This window comes from Mustela lutreola, chromosome 8, assembly GCF_030435805.1.
Source record: "Mustela lutreola isolate mMusLut2 chromosome 8, mMusLut2.pri, whole genome shotgun sequence".
Lineage (NCBI taxonomy): Eukaryota > Metazoa > Chordata > Mammalia > Carnivora > Mustelidae > Mustela > Mustela lutreola.
The window spans coordinates 48,512,931-48,530,222 of record NC_081297.1 but is presented as its reverse complement, the minus strand read 5'-3'; the positions used below and the strand labels follow the sequence as shown (position 1 = coordinate 48,530,222).

Here is a 17,292-nt window from a genome sequence, read left to right as displayed (position 1 = left end):
CAGACAACAGTCTCTAAAACGCTCTTAACTAACACCACTATTAAGGTATGGGCTTTGCGTTGTTTCCCTGGTGTGGTGGCAGCCTGTCATGCACTTGATTGAAAAAAGTCCTTACCGTGCTGTAGCTGAGTAGGATGACAGCTGGCCAAGTTGTGACAGAGCTCCATGCTCGTCCTCTCAGAATCATAGTGCTAGTTAACAACATACGAATCTCCATATAAAACTGGAAAACAAAAAGGGGGGGTGGGTACCAAAACAAGGGGCAAGACCATAAGTACTATGTCATTTTATATGTGAGAATGTATTCGAGTGTGGAAGGACAGAAACCCTGACAAGTGTGAAGAATTACAGCTTTATTGTGTAAGTCTTTGTATTTGTAAGAGTTTATAAATAATGAATTTCTTCCATGTTAAAAAAAAATAATGCCGGGGAGCTGATGTTCTTGCGACTGAAAAGAAATGCGGAGGGTTTAAATCTCGCAACACCAGCTACACCTCCCCAACTTCGTTAAGAAAGTAGCTACCTTGAAGAAAGTCTGGATTCAGCCAGGACCTGCTGTGGTTACTAGATTAATATCCTGCAAAAAGGAGAAAAGGCCGCCAGTCGCTAAAAAGGTATATTTATGGAATACTATCCTAAAGAGACAAGGGGGGTTTTTTGCCCCTCATAACTCACATCCTGGTTTTGGAGGGAAAAAAAAAGTTTGATAGGGAATGCAAAATGGCGACCCGCAGTGACGTCATGCCTGCTTCGGTCGCGTACCGGGCTTTCAGTAAGGGCGGAAGCGGGCTAAAGCCACCTCAGGCACCGCGGCACCGGCCGCCCCGGCTACCTACGCAAAAGGGAAAGTTTTAACGTCGGGCGGATGTGTCCCCGCTAATAATTTACTGAGGGCGGAAGCTCTCCTTTTAAGGGCGGAAAGGCTTCAACCCAAGGATAACAGCTTCAGTGCCTGTTGCGTTTCAGTCACTTCCGGGGCGGATCGGAAGTTGCTTTGTTTTGCTTCAAGATGGCTGCGGGGATGTATTTGGAACATTATCTGGACAGTAAGAGCAGGCTGGAGGAGGGGGTCAGGGGTCATAGAGTGGCGGGGGGGATCGGGGCTGAGGAACTGTACGGCCCCGAAGTCCCGGTGGTCAGAAAGTCACAATTACGAAGGGGCTCCGTGAGAGAAAATATTGGAGGGTGTGAAGAAAGAGGGGGCGGGGCAGCAGGGTCAAGGCCTGGCTTTTGGGTGTAGAGGAGGGAGGGGCTGCGCGGTAGGGCTGAGGGGATGTCTCTTGAAGGGCTAATGGGCAGAGCTGGGAAGATATTTGCCAAGCCCATCTCCAGGGTCTCCAGCCTCAGGCTATTCACCGCCAACCCCCCCCCCCCCCCCGCCCGATCGTTCAGGATCGGTCGTTTTAGTATATCACCCCCTGCCATTTGGAGCAACGACAAAGACCAGCTCGCAGCTCCTCCGCTCAGTTCTTTCTCAGAAGCGGTTTCTCATGGGGATCGGGGGTTGTGAATGACCACTGCAGATGGTAAACTGGAACGCTTCTCTTCTTGGAGTAAAGATCCATTTCCTATCATATGGAAATCTGGTGTTATGTTTATGCCATTTGTGTAAACCACCCCTTCACAAAGCCTGTCACTCTTATGCGCTTACATTGTCTTAGTGTTGGGAGTCATCCATTCATCCATTCATTTATTGAGGCCCTGCTCTGTGTCAGACATAATGGCAGGTACTGCGGAGATACCAAAATGAGTAAGACACAGACCCTGCTCTCAAGTGCTCATAGTCTAGGAGGAAACCGATTCTGCTAATAAATAATCATAAAACTGACAAGTGAAATAATAGAAATACGTCAGAAGGACACTTGGTAGCACTGGAGAAAGAGGGGCTAATTCCCTGGGGATGTAGGTAAGGCTATCACAGATTTGAAGATTGAGTGTGTATTTGCGAGGGTGGAGAAATAAAGGAAATTTCTGATTGGGGAAAGCACCAGCAAAGGTATTAAGGTGGGTTTGTGGCAGGTCAAGGAAAAGTGAAGTCAGAGTGCTTGATATATAGGACTCTAAGGTGAGAGATTGGGAAGTGAGGCTGGAAAGAGGTTGGGGCTAGATTGTGCAAGGTCTTTTAAGTCAAGCTAAGAGGCTTGCACTTTAGAGAGCATAAAGAACCAACAGATTTTAAAAACAGGTTTTAGTAAAGGAAAACAACTGATGTATGATAAGTTCAGGTCTCAGAGAGTGACAGAAGTCTTTAAGAGCTAAAAGGACAACACTGCTTGATTGACTGGTTGAGAGAGAAGGAAGAATCTAAGGTGACCCCTTGATTTCCTGCTAGGGAAGTGAGGTGGATATGATACCATCAGCAAGATAGAGAATCAGGAGTAACAACAATATACCTAATTCAGTTTAAACTTAAGCATAGGCATGGTAATTGTGAGAGTGAGTGAGATGGAGATCTTTCAGAGAATGTTAAAGAAGGTGGGAAAATGAGAGGATTAAAGTATAATCTCAAGAAAACATTAACATTAAAGGGACAGGCTAAAGAAACATCACTGTTGTAATTATCAGAAAGTATATAAGGAGATTTGGAATCCTAAGAGGAAGAAAGTTGCTGAAGGGAAGAAGATGGTGCCAACTGCTGCAGACATATTTGATAAGATAGGACTAATAACAGATCATTTGTAAGATCAGTAAGTCACTGGTGACTTAAAGTAATCTCAGTAAACTGGTGGTGGCAGACCTGATGTTATAGGTTAAAGCAGTGGAGGTATTTTAGAAGTTTGAAATGGAGTCATGGGAAAAGATTTTTCTTTCATGGAGAGACTTGAGTTATATATGCATGCATTCAAGTATTTATGGAACACCCTCTATACACAAGTCATAGCAAAATAAGCGAGACAGATGTGTCCAGTCCTTTTGGAGGGCTAGGGAGATAGATACCAAATAACTGGTTGCACAATTCATGATCTAATTGCAGTTGGATAAGTGCCCAAAAGGGTAGAGCCAGAAAAACTTGATGGCATCATCAAGGGCACTTGGATTCTGAGAACTCGGAGTTGAACTGAAACTTGAGGAATGAACAGGAGTTTAGTAGGCCAAGAGGTATGGTGGAGGTGGGACAAAGAATAAGCAGTCCTTCAGGACAGAAAGCAGCACGTGGAAAGCTGGGCAGCAGGACAAGCCCTGGCAAGTTGGGGGCACTCAGAGAAGGCCAGTCTGATGAGAGCAGACAGAGCACAAACGGGGAATGACCTGAGTCAAGGCTGGAGTAAGGCGAACATGGGCCAAAAAGTATAAAGTAGGAATAGGAGTTGTGTGAGAGGAAGTTACCAGATGGTTATAAAGCAGGAGGATGACTTAATGAGATTTGCATTTTTTAAGATGCTCTTCTGACTGTGATACAGAGAGCAGATTGGAAGTGTGTGTGTGAAGAATGGAGGATACCAGGTGGGTATTTGGGTTGAGGGCAAGGAGTTTGGAGGGAATCAAGGAAAAGGAGGGGCTGATTGATTGAGGAAGGTCACTGAAGGGGCAAATGGTGGGAAAGCTGTGAAGAGATGACACAGTGAATCATGGAGAGATAGAGACACAGCTTCCACTGAGAAGGGAATGATGAGTACTGTTCTGGATAAATCCAGCCATGCCAAGGAGGGACTCTTTTCCTGAGTCTTCTTTTGGATCTGTGCTTTAAAAGCAGCTATAAACCTATAAAGGGCTGTGGTTCTCAGTTTTTCTTCTCCTCCCTAGGTATCGAAAACCTCCCCTTCGAACTGCAGAGAAACTTTCAGCTCATGAGGGACCTGGATCAAAGAACAGAGGGTACGTACAGAGTAAGGAGTTTGTGTGTATAATGAATGTGTATGATTTTTTCTTTCTTCTGCTTGGTGTTATCATATCATCTGGTCTGATCTGGAAAACTGTGGCTTCTCTCTGACTCTCTTGCAATTCTTAAAAGGAGAGCAGTGAAGTTCTGCATTTCTAGATCAGTGTTTCCATAATAGAGTACTGCAGTAAGGCCTCAAGAATTCAAAGGTGCTTTGTTCTTGATATCTGCGAGAAGAATTGAAAAAGAAGTCAACTTAAGAATCGTTGCTATTCTCTGTATTCAGTAAATCTATAGAAAGACTAGGATGTTTCTACTCTGCTAGATTGTTAGTCATGGTGGTAGAGAAGTTCTTAAAAAGAGAGAGAGGAAAAAAAAAAAAAAAAAAGGAAAAGCTGCAATTAACAACAGGATCGCTACACTGTATTCTTCAACCTTAACAGAAGCTCTAGATACTATCTGTGGCCTTCCTTGGATGTTGAGCAAATCTGGCTGTATTGAGGCATTCACTTGGAGCCTGAGGCTACACTGCAGTGGTCAGATTGGTCTCTTCAAGGGCAAAGATGTCATCTGTTGGAGCCATGCCCCGTACCTGCTGAAGGATATATAAGTCTTACCTTCCATTCTTATGTAGCCATGCTCAAGGATGTAACAAGCTGGTGTTAGAAAACCTAAAGCTGTGATATCAGTTACTCTGGGTAAGTTTACTCATGAAAAGGTGAACATCATGTAAAATCCTGGAGGTAGGCTCCCCTCTCCCCAACCCTGAGAACTGCCTGCCAAATCCTGAGAACCAGCTTGCTTCCTTTGTATCATAGTCCCTACTCTTAAGTTTACGCACAGGAAGACCAGTTGGGAGATTATCAAACTACATGCATTTTCAGCTTCCTCCAAAGGCCTCCCACGAAATGGGGCACAAACATAGTTGTACACAGATCCTTCCGGTTGTCTGTCATTGCACCACGTTACAGTCACTCTTGTCTCTTTTCATCGACATTTTTTATGAGTCCTACCAGAGAGCCGACAGTAAGCATCTACAGTCTCAGTGTCTGGGGACATCGCCAGCCTTCCAGTATGAAAACATTCAGAGCAATGTCTTAAGATGAACACAGAAAAAGAGACGAGAAATACGAGCAGGTTGCAGACGATGAGCAAAGTAGGGTAGAAGAACTGTTACATAAATGAACTAGGGCCTAGTTTTAAACGATGAGTCACAGATGTACAGACCTGGAAGGCGGCCGCAGCAGATGACCCAGCCGGCTTCGCAGCACTCAGAGCTGGAATGTTTTTGAGACAAGAAATCCAGAAGCCTGTGAGACAAGATTCATGGTTCAAGAAGCACCAACCCTTTCAAAGCAGCATCTGCAGACAGGAACAAAAATATACTTCATATTAGTACGGTGTGCAAAGACTCCCCCCTCATTTTTCACTAATAAGTTCAGTTCCAACTATGGTAGCAATGTTTTCTGCACCTGAAGGCACCTTTAAAACAAATTCTGTCACTATGTTGCATTACTTGAGTAAACGGTGCAGTACCTATGAACTTTCAGGGCATTTTAGTTCAAAGGTTATGATGATGGTCAATGGAAAAGGCCCAAGAAACAAGAGGAAGAAGTGTGTTTCACTTAGCCACTCAGGGGCCTTTGTGACCAGGCCTCTGTCTCTGTTGTAGACCTGAAGGCTGAAATTGACAAGTTGGCCACTGAGTATATGAATAGCGCCCGCAGCCTGAGCTCCGAGGAAAAATTGGCCCTCCTCAAACAGATCCAGGAAGCTTATGGCAAGTGCAAGGAATTTGGTGACGACAAGGTGCAGCTTGCCATGCAGACCTATGAGATGGTATGGCCCTGTTCACGGCTCCCTACCTACCTCCCATCTAATCCTTGGGGTCCTAGACCCCTCCTTCAGCTGTGTCGGGATCTGTTTTGGGTCTCGGGAGATACATAGAATATGCCTTAGCCTTATTTTCTTTGGCCTGAACCAGCCTTGTAGCTCTCTTTCCCTTCCTCACACCTAGGTGGACAAACACATTCGGCGACTGGACACAGACCTGGCCCGTTTTGAGGCTGATTTGAAGGAGAAGCAGATTGAGTCCAGTGACTATGACAGCTCTTCTAGCAAAGGCAAAAAGAGTGAGGAGGGGGGCGGGGCCTGAGGAGGGGTGAGGATTCCGAGGGAGAAGCCGCCACCCTTGAGCTACCAGGGAGGGGCACCAGCTTGGAAGGAGGGGGAAGCAAGAAGACTTAACCCATCTTTCTGTCTCTCTGCCTTCTGGCTTTCCCCCTCTTTCCTAGAAGGCCGGACTCAAAAGGAGAAGAAAGCTGCCCGTGCTCGTTCCAAAGGAAAAAACTCAGATGAAGAAGCTCCCAAAGCTGCCCAGAAGAAGTTGAAACTTGTGCGCACGTGAGTGTACAGGGGGGGCACTTTGCCATGCGGCGTATTTTTTTCTCCTGTCCCGCACTCCCACCCCACACTGCCCCCTTGCCACTCTCTCCATCTTCTGTGCCAGTAACTTCTCCTCATCATTGTGGTATTTGCTGGATAGAGAAGAGACGCCACAAGTCACTTGCCCCTCCAGGATGTCTTTCTACCACCTCTGTAGCTTCCCTTTCTGCAGATGACACGTTCTCTTCCTCTCGGCATGCAGAAGTCCTGAGTATGGGATGCCCTCAGTGACCTTTGGCAGTGTCCATCCCTCTGATGTGTTGGATATGCCTGTGGATCCCAACGAACCCACCTATTGCCTTTGTCACCAGGTCTCCTATGGAGAGATGATTGGCTGTGACAACCCTGATGTGAGAACCAACCGTTTTGCCTCCAGATGGGGTTCTGGGGGCCACGAGGGAGCGGGTACAAGAGGGGAAAAAACGGTTGAATAGTGGGACTGCAGAATAAGAGGAAGGTGGAGTTGGTTGGCCTTGGGACCTCCAAGATTTCTCCAAAGGGACGGAAAACGGGAACACTTCTGAGGAATCTGTGGAGGAAACTTCTTTTCTTTCCTCAGCCCCCTGCCCCAGGCCCCTGACTTCTGCTTCTTCCATCTTCCTCCTTTTCAGTGTTCCATCGAGTGGTTCCACTTTGCCTGTGTGGGGCTGACGACCAAGCCTCGGGGGAAGTGGTGAGTGAAAGAGTTGCGGCAGGCGCCGGGCTGCCCCTGAGCTGCATGGAGGAGGGCACCCCCTCTCACTCACTTTCTCCCTCCGCCTCTCTGTCACATTGTTCCTCTCTAGGTTCTGCCCACGCTGCTCCCAGGAACGCAAGAAGAAATAGATAGGGGCGATGGATTCCCACGGTTTCTTCCACATCCCTGGTCCCAGGCTAGTGGGGAGAGGAAAGCCTGTGCTGGGGCTCGGGGGCTCAGGGAGAGTGGATGGCTCAGTGTAGTCATCCCTTCTCCTCCCCTCTCCCCACTCCTGGTGCTGAGGCTGCATCCACACCCTGGTAGGGAGGGGTGCCACAGCCGCTAAACATCTGTGCTCTCATTGTCTGCCCCCCTCAGAGGGAAGTGGTCTTGCCCACTGTCCTTTTGCCTCTGTGCTGAGGTTGGTGCTGTATTTCCAAGGGATGGTCCTCTTCACTCCCCTTGCTTTGTATTTAAGGACTGGGGCAGTAGCATGGGGGCACTCCCTAGCCCTCCTGACTCCCTCCCCCTGTAGGGGGGGCTCTGGTGTGATAAACTCTCTTTGTTCTCTTCCTGCTTTTTACATGGTGGGGGCTCCCCAGAGCATCTGGGCTGTGGCCTTAGTTGAAGGGGCACCCCTTCCTCTGTGCCAAGAGGATTCATCCTGGCCTTGTGAATGAGAGAGGGGGCAAGGCGGAGTGCACGTAACTCACGTGTAAAGGAACTTGAGTAGGTGAATAAAAGCTATCCATGTTGGCCTGCTGTGTTTATTGTAGAGACTGTATTTTAGAACATGTGCTATCCATTTTGTTTGCATCGTCTGGGTTGGATTAGACGTGGGAGGAAGTAGAACAAGACATGGAACCAGAAGCGGTACCTCTGCACAAGAATCCACATCTCACCTTGGGAAAGACAGAGTTTGAGTTGGGGGGGGGTTGCCTCAGACCCGGGCTTTCCCAGACTTCTAAAATTATGCATCTTTTTTCCATAAAGCATCATTCACTTAATTTCCAATAAATGTGTATTTGTGTTTTATGCATGTACTATTATATTAGCTTGGTTTCTTATTTTAAACACAACACAGAAAAGCATTTTTCCCTGTGCCAATGCCTTGTCTTGCTTGTGTCCCCCTGGGAAACCACTTCCTCAGACTGAACCACCAGGTGGAATCCTGAGCACCTCCTCACCTGAACCTGCTTGTTTCCTCTTTTGGCTCATTTCTTACGTGGAGGCTCCCTCTAGTTCCTACCCAGGTGGACGCTGGCTTTCCCGTACACTCCATCCCTGCCTGCCCCAGAATCCTGCCTACATTCCTGTCCAGGCCTCACCAACCGTGGGGCAGATTGGTTCTCCAGACCCAGGTTTTGTCCTGTGTAAGAGAGGGATAACGTACCCACTTGCTGGGACTACCTCGGGAATGAAACAGGGTAATACAAAGAACAACACGGGGCCTACTCCGTCGAAGGTTCTGGGTCAGTGATAGTTTTTGCCGTCACTTCCCCCCGGGGGAGGGATATGACTCGCGTGAGGACCCTTACACCCCAGGCCAGCGCAGTGAACCCCGAGCGCGCGGCAGTTCCCGCGGCCCCGCCCCCGGCCCTTTGTGACGTCAGCGCCGCACCTTCTACTCCCCCGTCGGCGAGCCCGCGCCCGCCGGCTCTCTCTGGCTTGGCCCGTTAGAGGCCGCTTTGGTCTGGGAAACGCGGGCGGATCGACTGGGGCCATGAGGAAGCTAGCCGCTGGCTTCCTTCTCTTACTCCTCGAGGGTGAGAGCTTCCCGTCTGCCCGAGCAGTGTCTTCCTTCCGGGGTTCAGTCCTCCACCTCCCAAGAGCCCATGCTTTAAGGTTTCGAAACGCCTTCTCAGGGTGGTCGTCTTGGCTTTGCTCCTTGGCTTCTGGGGTCAGACCTTAGCCTCTGCCCCAGGAATCTCGTCACCCTGATCCGCTGGGATCTCCGGCGAGACGCCTCCCCAGCCCCGCACACACACATACCCCCCACCCCCCCGCTTGCTGATTTCCACGGGGCCCGCTTGCCAGTCGGTCTGTCCAGGAACCCCAAGCCGGTATTGGAGTTCGGTCTGTTTCCCTGCCCCGCAGTGCTGCTCCTGCTTCTGCCACCTGCCCCAGCCCAGGATTCAATTTCGGCCTCCACTCCAGGCAGCCCTCTCTCTCCCACCGAATATGAACGCTTCTTCGCACTGCTGACCCCGACCTGGAAAGCAGAGACCACCTGCCGTCTCCGCGCAACGCACGGCTGCCGGAATCCCACCCTCGTCCAGCTGGACCAATATGAAAATCATGGCTTGGTGCCCGACGGTGAGGGCCAGACTAGTGGGGCAGCCCTGTGCTTGCTGGGGTCTGTGCTCGCTTGAGTCAGGAAGGGTATGGCCTGCTCCTTACCCTGAGGCCATATTCTCCACTCTGTAGACCCAAGGAGCCCACTGACCCTCCCCCTCAGGAAGGGAGTTCCCCTCCACTTCTGTGTGTTCACCTTCTCCACCCTTGCCCATTCTCAGGCGCTGTCTGCTCTGACCTCCCTTATGCCTCCTGGTTTGAGTCCTTCTGCCAATTTACTCAATATCGGTGCTCCAACCACGTCTACTACTCTAAGGTGAGGCCCCGGACATTGTCTTTGGCGTCAAGGACCACAGAGAGGTGGAAAGGGTGAAGCGTTGAGGAAGGGCTCCAGCAGAGCCATCCTGAGATCCTTCCTCCCTGCCACTTTGCCAATCCTTTACTCACATTCCATAGGAGTACAGCCTCACCCTGGGCGTTCAGACGGTCGGAACCATCTCGTTCCAGCAAGAGAAGTAGGGAAGAGGGAAGAGGCAAAGGGACAAACCCCCCTTGCTTCTAACACTTGAATGATCTCATTCAAGTCAAACACAAGAGTGAAGGCAGAGGTGTGGCCCAGACATGGAGTCTTATCTCACAGGGGAACCCTTTCTCGGGTCTAGAGGGTTCTACCAGGGAACATATCCCTTCATCCCTGCCCAGCAACTGTGAGAGAGGAGACATGCCGGAAAAGGACTGAGCCGGAAGCTGGAGTAGAAGTCTGTCCTATGGGAAAGGCATGCCCACTGTCTCTCTCTCCTTTCAGAGGGTCCGCTGCTCCCAGCCAGTCTCGATCCTCTCTCCCAACACTATCAAGGAGATTGACGCTTCCTCTGATGTCCCTCCCACCACAATGACCTCCCCCCTTTCATCTCACATCACAGGTGAGACCCTTCCAGTACCGGTAAGGCTGCCTCCAAGCCCTTCCAGAAATCCCAGAGCCCAGGACTTTAGGTGTTGGGGGTCAGGAGGGAATGGGGAAGAATGTTGAACAGGGCTGGGGGGGTGGGGGGCACTGGCAGCACACAGCCAGTTACAAAAGGCGGGAGACTGCTTTTTTATGAGTACGAGGTGGGGCTTTCCCCAGCCCAGAGTATTTTCTGACAGTGCTTACAATTCTAGGAAAATTTGCTTTTCTCAGCTCCCCAGAATATTCCTGCATCTGGACATCCTCTGGGACTTTCAAAAGCCGCCATCTTCACCCTAGAAAGCGTTCCTTGCTAGCTATTCAGCATCTTTGGAGTTTCCTAAGTGAGAGGGACAAAAGGATTTGAGGTGGGAGTTAGGGAAGAGGAGCCCTTGTCAGGGAGATGGAAAGGAGAACCACGATTGCCATAATCACCATGGCAATTATTTTTAAATTTTGATATTCGTATTCTTCCCCGTGTCTTTTAGACTCGACTGTGTGAATAAATGTCATTTAGGCTGCTTTCTTGTGCCTTTGTGTTTCTGTGTGTGTTCCTCTGTAACAAAGACCCTCGGGGGCCAGAAGCATGACTGTTCCTTTCCATTTTTCTTTCTCGGTCCTTCCCAAACCCTTCTGCAGCCACAGAACGACAGGCCTTCCAGCCCTGGCCAGAGAGGCTTAACAACAACGTGGAGGAGCTGCTACAGTCCTCCCTCTCCTTGGGGGGCCAGGAGCAAGGGCAGGAGCGCAAGCAGGAGCAAGGGCAGGAGCGCAAGCAGGAGCAAGGGCAAGAACACAAGCAGGAGGAAGGACAGGAGCAAGAAGAACAAGAGGAGGAGCTGGAGGAGGAGGGAAAGCAAGAGGAAGGCCAAGGGGCGGAGGAGGGACTGGAGTCAGTGGCTGGGCTGCAGACAGACCCAGAGCTCAAGTTCCAGTCTGAATTCGTGTCTTCCAACCCTTTCTCCTTCACTCCCCGGGTGCGGGAAGTGGAGTCCACTCCCATGATGATGGAGAACATCCAGGAGCTCATTCGATCAGCCCAGGAAATGGATGAAATGAATGATCTGTATGATGAAGAACCCGTCTGGAAAAAACCAACCCGTGACAGGTACAGGCAGTTCTGACCACCCCTCCCCCCACCCCACCTGCCGACCCCAGCCACCAGCCCTATCCCCACTGCTGCCTTTTTTGGGGGGGAGGAGAAACTGCCTTTCCCAGCTTCCACGACCCACTCAGACATGCTTAGACTTCAGGCATGCCTAGCAACTGTCTGCCTCACCTGCTCTGTCACCATCATTTAGCACTGCCTTAGACACCCGTTCTCCACGTGATGGAGTACCACCGACCCTGGACCTGGGCCTGGGTTCTGGTCTTGTCTCTGCCCCTGATTAGCACTGCAGCTTTGGGGAAGATTACTTCCCCTTCCTGGACCTCAGTTCCTCCTTTGTAAAAGGAGGCAGTTGGTCTGAAGGCCTCTAGGGCCTCATGGCCATGCTGAATGTGTGTGACTGAGACCAGACACCAAGGGGAGGGGCAAAGAATGGATGTGGCTTTCAACCTCAGCCCTCCGGCCCATCCCCACCAGCCTGCACCGTCTTCTTGCAGCCTCCTGCAGATGCCCCACGTGGAGGCCTTGCTGGTACTGTGCTACTCGATTGTGGAGAACACCTGTACCATAACCCCCACAGCCAGGGCCTGGCAGTACATAGAGGAGGAGATCCTTGGTTTTGGGAAGCCGGTATGTTTGCAATGCTTCTTAATGGATACATGCTCATTGGCCATCCTTTGAGCCCGGCACTATGCTGGGCCTTGAGAGTGTGGGAGAGAGGCAGGGATGCAGAAAGCATAAGGCATCATTGGAGAGAGTCTCTGCATGAGAATCCCTTCTTTGGGAGGACATCTCCAGCTCATCTTCAAAGATGAAGGCCCAAGACCTAGTCTGGAATCCAATACCTGTCCAGAGTTCATTCTTCATCTCTCTGAGCTGTTAGGCTTGAATTCCCTCCTGAGCTAGGTCATCCATCTTCAATACTTGGCTTCGCTTTGGATGCAGCTCTCCTTTCCAAAGGGGTCATAGATCCCATTCCAAGATCGGTAGAGGGATCCCAGGTTCAGTGTGCCCTCAGCACCCAGCAAGTCCTATTCCCAGGAAGGAATTCTGTAGGTTTTCAAATAAGACAAGTTAGCAAACTTGTCTTTGCTAACTTCAACCATTTGTTCAGTATTGCATAGTGTCAAGCCCAGAGGATGGCCAATGAGCAAGTTAGATAATTGATTTTTTAGTACAGCGTACCAAATCCATACTAGGTACTTGAGGTGTCGGTGATGAGTAAAATAGAGCTAGTCATCTTTAGTGGGAGAGGCAGATGAGGAAACAGGCAGAATAGTGTGATGGATAAAGGCAGCCATGGATTAGTGCATAGTCCAGAGGCAGCAGATGGGGTCCCCACAGTCCATGTTTGGAGGAGTAGAGAATTCTTAGAGGAACTGAGGTTTAAAACAGAGACCTGAAAATGAAAGATGTTTTACAGGCAAAGGAAGGGGCTTTGGTAGAGGTTCCTGCCAGAGGGAGTAGTAGGGCACCAAGAACGTCATACTGCTCCCACCCTTAAGATGTCCAAGAATCATGAGGGATTCCGTAGCATTATAAAAGTAGTATGCAGTAGTGTTGGAAAGAGACTTTTTAAAAATTATGTTTTAATTTTTTATTTTTAAAGATTTTATTTTGAGAGAGAGAGAACACAAGCAGGAGGAGTGGGAGAGGGAGAAGCAGGCTCCCTGCTCAGCAGGGAGCCTGATGTGGGGCTTGATCCCAGGCCCCTGGGATCATGACCTGCGCTGAAGGCAGACACTGAACGACTGAGCTACCCAGGTGGCCCCGAGACTTGTTTTGTTTTGTTTTGTTTTGAGTGTAGGAAGTTCAAGAGTCACAGAGAGTTCCCTAGATATCAGGGTTTCGTTACAGGACCAGTCAGGAGCCCATTTTTACCTGGAGCAGAGTGGCAGGAGATGAGAGTCCAAGGTTAGGAAGAGTCCTAAGGGGAAAAATCTCAAACAGCAGTTTGGGACATTTGTATCGAACTTGGTATGAAAAGCTAACTTGGTAATGATCTTGAATCAGGGACATTGATGCTGCTCCCTTATGTGCTGGTATGAGTAAGCAAGGTGACATGAGAAATTCTGTGCACTGTGACGTGGGTACCCATGCGTGACTAGGAGCGGATAGCACTGACGGGAGGTGATGGTTAGCAAGCCCCGCCCAAGAATGGGGAGGAAGCCCAGTAGGGGCGCAGACCCCAGTTAGGAGATGGGTAACTCCGCTCTGAAGAATGTCTTCCAAGAACTGGGAGGTTTGGGACCTATGTTCTTGGATAGAGGGTAGGGACAACTGGGAGTTGGCTGGGACAGAGTTCTGCCATCTATTAGACGTGTGGTTCTGAGCAGGTACTCGGCGTCAACCGAGCCCGTTCCCTCATCAGGCAGTGGGAGATGTTTCTCATACCCAGGCTAGTATAGAGCTCTGGTGAAGGCTAACAGAGGCAAGAGCATTTATGGCCGTGGTGCCTAGCACTGTGTGGACTTTAGATATTAGCATTATCATTAGCAGAGAGAAGGAGAGAAAGATAAGGTCATGAGTCCTTTTCAGAACCTAAGTTAGGAGTAATTGTAAATCTTTTTTTAAAAAATTGGGGGCACCTGGGTGGCACAGTTGGTTAAGTGTCTGTCTTTGGCTCAGGCCATGATCTCAGGGTCCTGGGATCGAGCCCCCTTTTCAGCGGGAAGTCTGCTTCTCCCTCTGCCTCTGCCCCTCCCCACTTCCGCACTCATCCACTCTCTCTCTCTCAAATAAATTTTTTAAAGATTTTATTTATTTATTTGACAGAGAGAGACACAGTGAGAAAGGGAACACAGGCAGCAGGAATGGGAGAGAGAGGAGCAGGCTTCCCGCTGAGCAGGGAGCCTGACATGGGGCTTGATCCCAGGACCCTGAGATCACGACCGGAGCCGAAGGCAGGCACATAACAACTGAGCCACCCAGATGCCCCTCAAATAAATAAAATCTTTAAAAAAAAAAAAGAAAAAGGAGTAATTATAGGTCACCTGGTGGTAGACACCTGTCGGGTACTTGGCAATGAGGATTTGGAGCTCGGGCAAGAAATGGGAACAGGTGATAAAGATTTGGGTGTTGCCTGCAGAAAGGTGAAGGTTCTTTGGGAGTAAACACATCATCCAGGAAGAGGGTGAAGAGTTAGAGCGCTGAGGAGAGGTCCTAGAGGAGCCTTTGGGGAGGGAGCAGGGAGGAAAGCCAGAGAAGCCTTCTGAAGAGCCTTCATGCAAAGACATTCTGCGGGGACAGCTCCGCAGGGCTGCAAGTGTCTCAGCCTCAGTCTGTCAACCACACTCCTGCCCCAGGTCTGTGACAGCCTTGGGCGGCGACACACAGCCACCTGTGCCCTCTGTGACTTCTGCTCCCTGAAGCTGGAACAGTGCCACTCGGAGGCGGTCCTGCAGCGACAGCTGTGTGACAGCTCACACAAAACACCCTTCATCAGCCCTTTGCTCATAGCCCAGAGCATGTCCATCGGTACCCAGGTACCTAGACGGGCAGCCCGCAGTGGGGGAGGCCTCGGGCTCTAGGCAGGACTGGGCAGCAGGAAGGGAGGTCTGCAGGGGAGCTGGGGGCATGCACCTCTCCCCTGTCCCTTGTGCTACAGGTAGGGACCCCAACATCAGGCCGCTTCTATGGGCTGGATATGTATGGTGGGCTCCGCATGGACTTCTGGTGTGCCCGGCTGGCCACCAAGGGCTGTGAAGATATCCGAGTGTCCGGCTGGCTCCAGACTGAGTTCCTTAGCTTCCAGGACGGGGATTTCCCCACCAAGGTCAGCGCCTTTCCCCGAGGCTCAACCCTACCCAACTGTCCCCATTCCTTCCAGTGATTTGCTCCAAGTAGCCCTAAGATGTGCAAGGGGAGGCTAGGCCTCTGGCTTCTGGGAAACCAGTCCTCACTGAGCCTCCTGCCTCTTTCCAGGAGGAGGCTTCCATCCCCCCTTCCTCCTCTCAAAAAGAAAAGGAAAAAAAAAGGTTTGTGTTTGTTAAAGGAGTAGGAATCAGAGGAGTGGGAGAGCATGGGACGGGGAGGCAGGAGACAGAGCTTCTGATCCCAGCTCTGCAGGGTCCCTGCTGAGGGCCTTGGGTCAAGCCACTTCCCACACTGGCCCAAAGTGAGACTCACCTCTACAACCAAAGATGAGGGGATGCCTGAGGTGTCAAGGACCTGTGACCCCATGCTCCAGTATGACAGGCTCCTTGACCTAGGTTCCAGCACTTTCCCTGCTCAGTAGAATCAACTTTGCTCCCCCTCTCCCCAGAGTGTCCTCCCCTGTAGCTCCAGGGGACTATTGACTGATAGCCAGGTCCCTCTCTCCTATGGTTTAGGAGGAAAAATCAAGGCCAGGAAAAGCCGGGCAGCTTAAGAAAGGGTTGGTAGCTGAGATGAGGGGCCCCTGCACAGCCCTTATCCCTGGGGCTGAGGAGAGGTCCTGGAGGAGCCTCTGGATCTAGAAACGGTTTCAGAGATCATCCCTCCTCCTCCCCTGGATTTACAGATGGGGAGGCGAGGTCCACAGAGGGAAGTGATTCACCCAAGTTCACTCATGAGAGATTCTTCCCCCCTCTCCCTCACTTGGCCATCACTAGAAGGATCTCTGAGACTGGACCCCTGGTGGAGCCCTGTTCCCATGCCCTGGTCCTCAGCTGCTTCCCCAGCAAACTGACGAGCAGGGCAGCCACTTAATTCTCCAGCTCCTGGCTTCTTTTCAGCACCGAACTGTGACTTGAGGGTGGGGCAGGAAAGACAAAGGGGCCAGAGACCTAGTCCTCAGAGAGGAGCACCGCAGGTGTGGAAGGTCTGGTTCTCAAAGGCTCTACCCCTGGCCCTGGTTCAGCCATTATGGGCTCTGTCTGGAGGACTGATGTGTTAGCAGGCTTCTGATGTCTCCCCACCTCTCCATTCCTGGCTCCTGGCTTAGATTTGTGACACAGACTATGTACAATATCCAAACTACTGTGCCTTCAAAAGCCAACAGTGCCTCATGAGAAGCCGTGACCGGAAGGTGAGTCCCTCACCCCGCCCCCTCCTCCTCTCATCCCCTTCAACGGCCACCACAGGGGGGTCTATTCTGAGCATGCAAGTGCATGAACACACACACACACACACACACACACACACACACACACACACCCCACTCTGCTCTGAGCAGCAGGAGAATAGTTCCTTGCTTGCATCCCTGGGCTGAGGCCTCCACCAAAGCCCCCTCTCCATCTCCCTCCTGTCTTGGAGTAAGTGAAGCCCTTCCAGGCAGAGATGGCAGCCCGGTAAAGGGGGGGGCGGTCCAGGAGGGATGCTGCAAACAAAAGGAGAGGGCACCGCAGCGAGAATCCCTAGCTGGGCTGGGCATTGTATATTGAGGTCTCGGGCTTGCCTCTGGCTCTTACTCACCAAGAGTCTGGAATAAGTTACTTCCTCTTCCATCCTAGCCTCCTCGCTTCTTAAAGGAGAGGCTGGGCTACTTGGTGTCTCTTGCAGCCTTAAAAACCCACATCTGTTTCCTCTCTGCTTCCACTGCCTTGTGCCCATCCCCACTTGTCTCTGGTGCTTGTGGGACCAATGCCACTTCCCCACCTCGGCGCCTCTGCCTCCTGGGCTCTGTGACACAGACTATGTGTCCCTGATCCCCGGGTAGGTGTCCCGCATGAGATGTCTGCAGAACGAGACTTACAGTGTGTTGAGCCAGGCCAAAAGTGAGGACCTTGTGCTGCGATGGAGCCAGGAATTTAGCACCTTGACTCTAGGCCAAGCCGGATGAGCTGGGGTCCATCCTATCTCCACCCCAGCCTGACCTTTCCACATTCCGTTGCTTTTAGACCCCATCTGTCAGTTTGCTTCCTGGCTGCCCCTTACAGGTCTCTTACCCTTATGGGTCTCTTACTCACATTTTCCTTGGGTTGGGGCAGCAGTCCCAGAGAGACCCATGATGGGAACTCCACCCGCCTTAAAGGATGTCTTTACATAAAGTGTTTATTTTCAACCTGTGTGGCCTACTTTGG

The 17,292-nt window shown here is 50.8% G+C and overlaps 2 protein-coding genes across 6 annotated transcripts; both read left to right on the top strand.

The window, feature by feature from the left end:
* Positions 1-941: 941 nt before the first annotated feature.
* Positions 942-7,990, top strand: ING4 (inhibitor of growth family member 4). Of its 5 annotated transcripts, none has more exons than XM_059184641.1 (8): positions 942-1,046; positions 3,745-3,816; positions 5,493-5,659; positions 5,838-5,943; positions 6,118-6,223; positions 6,468-6,615; positions 6,877-6,938; positions 7,051-7,990. In XM_059184641.1, the coding sequence occupies exons 1-8, from the start codon at positions 1,010-1,012 to the stop codon at positions 7,088-7,090; spliced, it is 738 nt and encodes a 245-aa protein (XP_059040624.1). In that variant the 5' UTR covers positions 942-1,009; the 3' UTR covers positions 7,091-7,990. The 5 variants fall into 5 exon arrangements, with proteins under 5 accessions (XP_059040624.1, XP_059040623.1, XP_059040622.1 ...); XM_059184640.1 differs by having other exon boundaries at positions 6,115-6,223; XM_059184639.1 differs by having other exon boundaries at positions 5,838-5,952.
* Positions 7,991-8,127: 137 nt separating this feature from the next.
* Positions 8,128-17,273, top strand: ACRBP (acrosin binding protein). The gene is made up of 10 exons (XM_059184637.1): positions 8,128-8,707; positions 9,039-9,257; positions 9,458-9,552; positions 10,042-10,159; positions 10,822-11,290; positions 11,788-11,920; positions 14,596-14,775; positions 14,898-15,065; positions 16,215-16,298; positions 16,929-17,273. The coding sequence occupies exons 1-10, from the start codon at positions 8,665-8,667 to the stop codon at positions 17,049-17,051; spliced, it is 1,632 nt and encodes a 543-aa protein (XP_059040620.1). The 5' UTR covers positions 8,128-8,664; the 3' UTR covers positions 17,052-17,273.
* The last annotated feature ends 19 nt before the right edge of the window (positions 17,274-17,292 follow it).

Bases quoted from the DNA above. Each gene is read 5' to 3' on its own strand.
- ING4 (XM_059184638.1), top strand. From the start codon at position 1,010: ATGGCTGCGGGGATGTATTTGGAACATTATCTGGACA. The intron at 3,817-5,492 runs GTACGTACAGAG...TCTCTGTTGTAG, and splicing joins CCTGGATCAAAGAACAGAGG to ACCTGAAGGCTGAAATTGAC. The intron at 6,224-6,467 runs GTGAGTGTACAG...CTCGGCATGCAG, and splicing joins AAGTTGAAACTTGTGCGCAC to AAGTCCTGAGTATGGGATGC.
- ACRBP (XM_059184637.1), top strand. From the start codon at position 8,665: ATGAGGAAGCTAGCCGCTGGCTTCCTTCTCTTACTCCTCGAGG. The intron at 8,708-9,038 runs GTGAGAGCTTCC...CCTGCCCCGCAG, and splicing joins CCTTCTCTTACTCCTCGAGG to TGCTGCTCCTGCTTCTGCCA. The intron at 16,299-16,928 runs GTGAGTCCCTCA...ATCCCCGGGTAG, and splicing joins TGAGAAGCCGTGACCGGAAG to GTGTCCCGCATGAGATGTCT.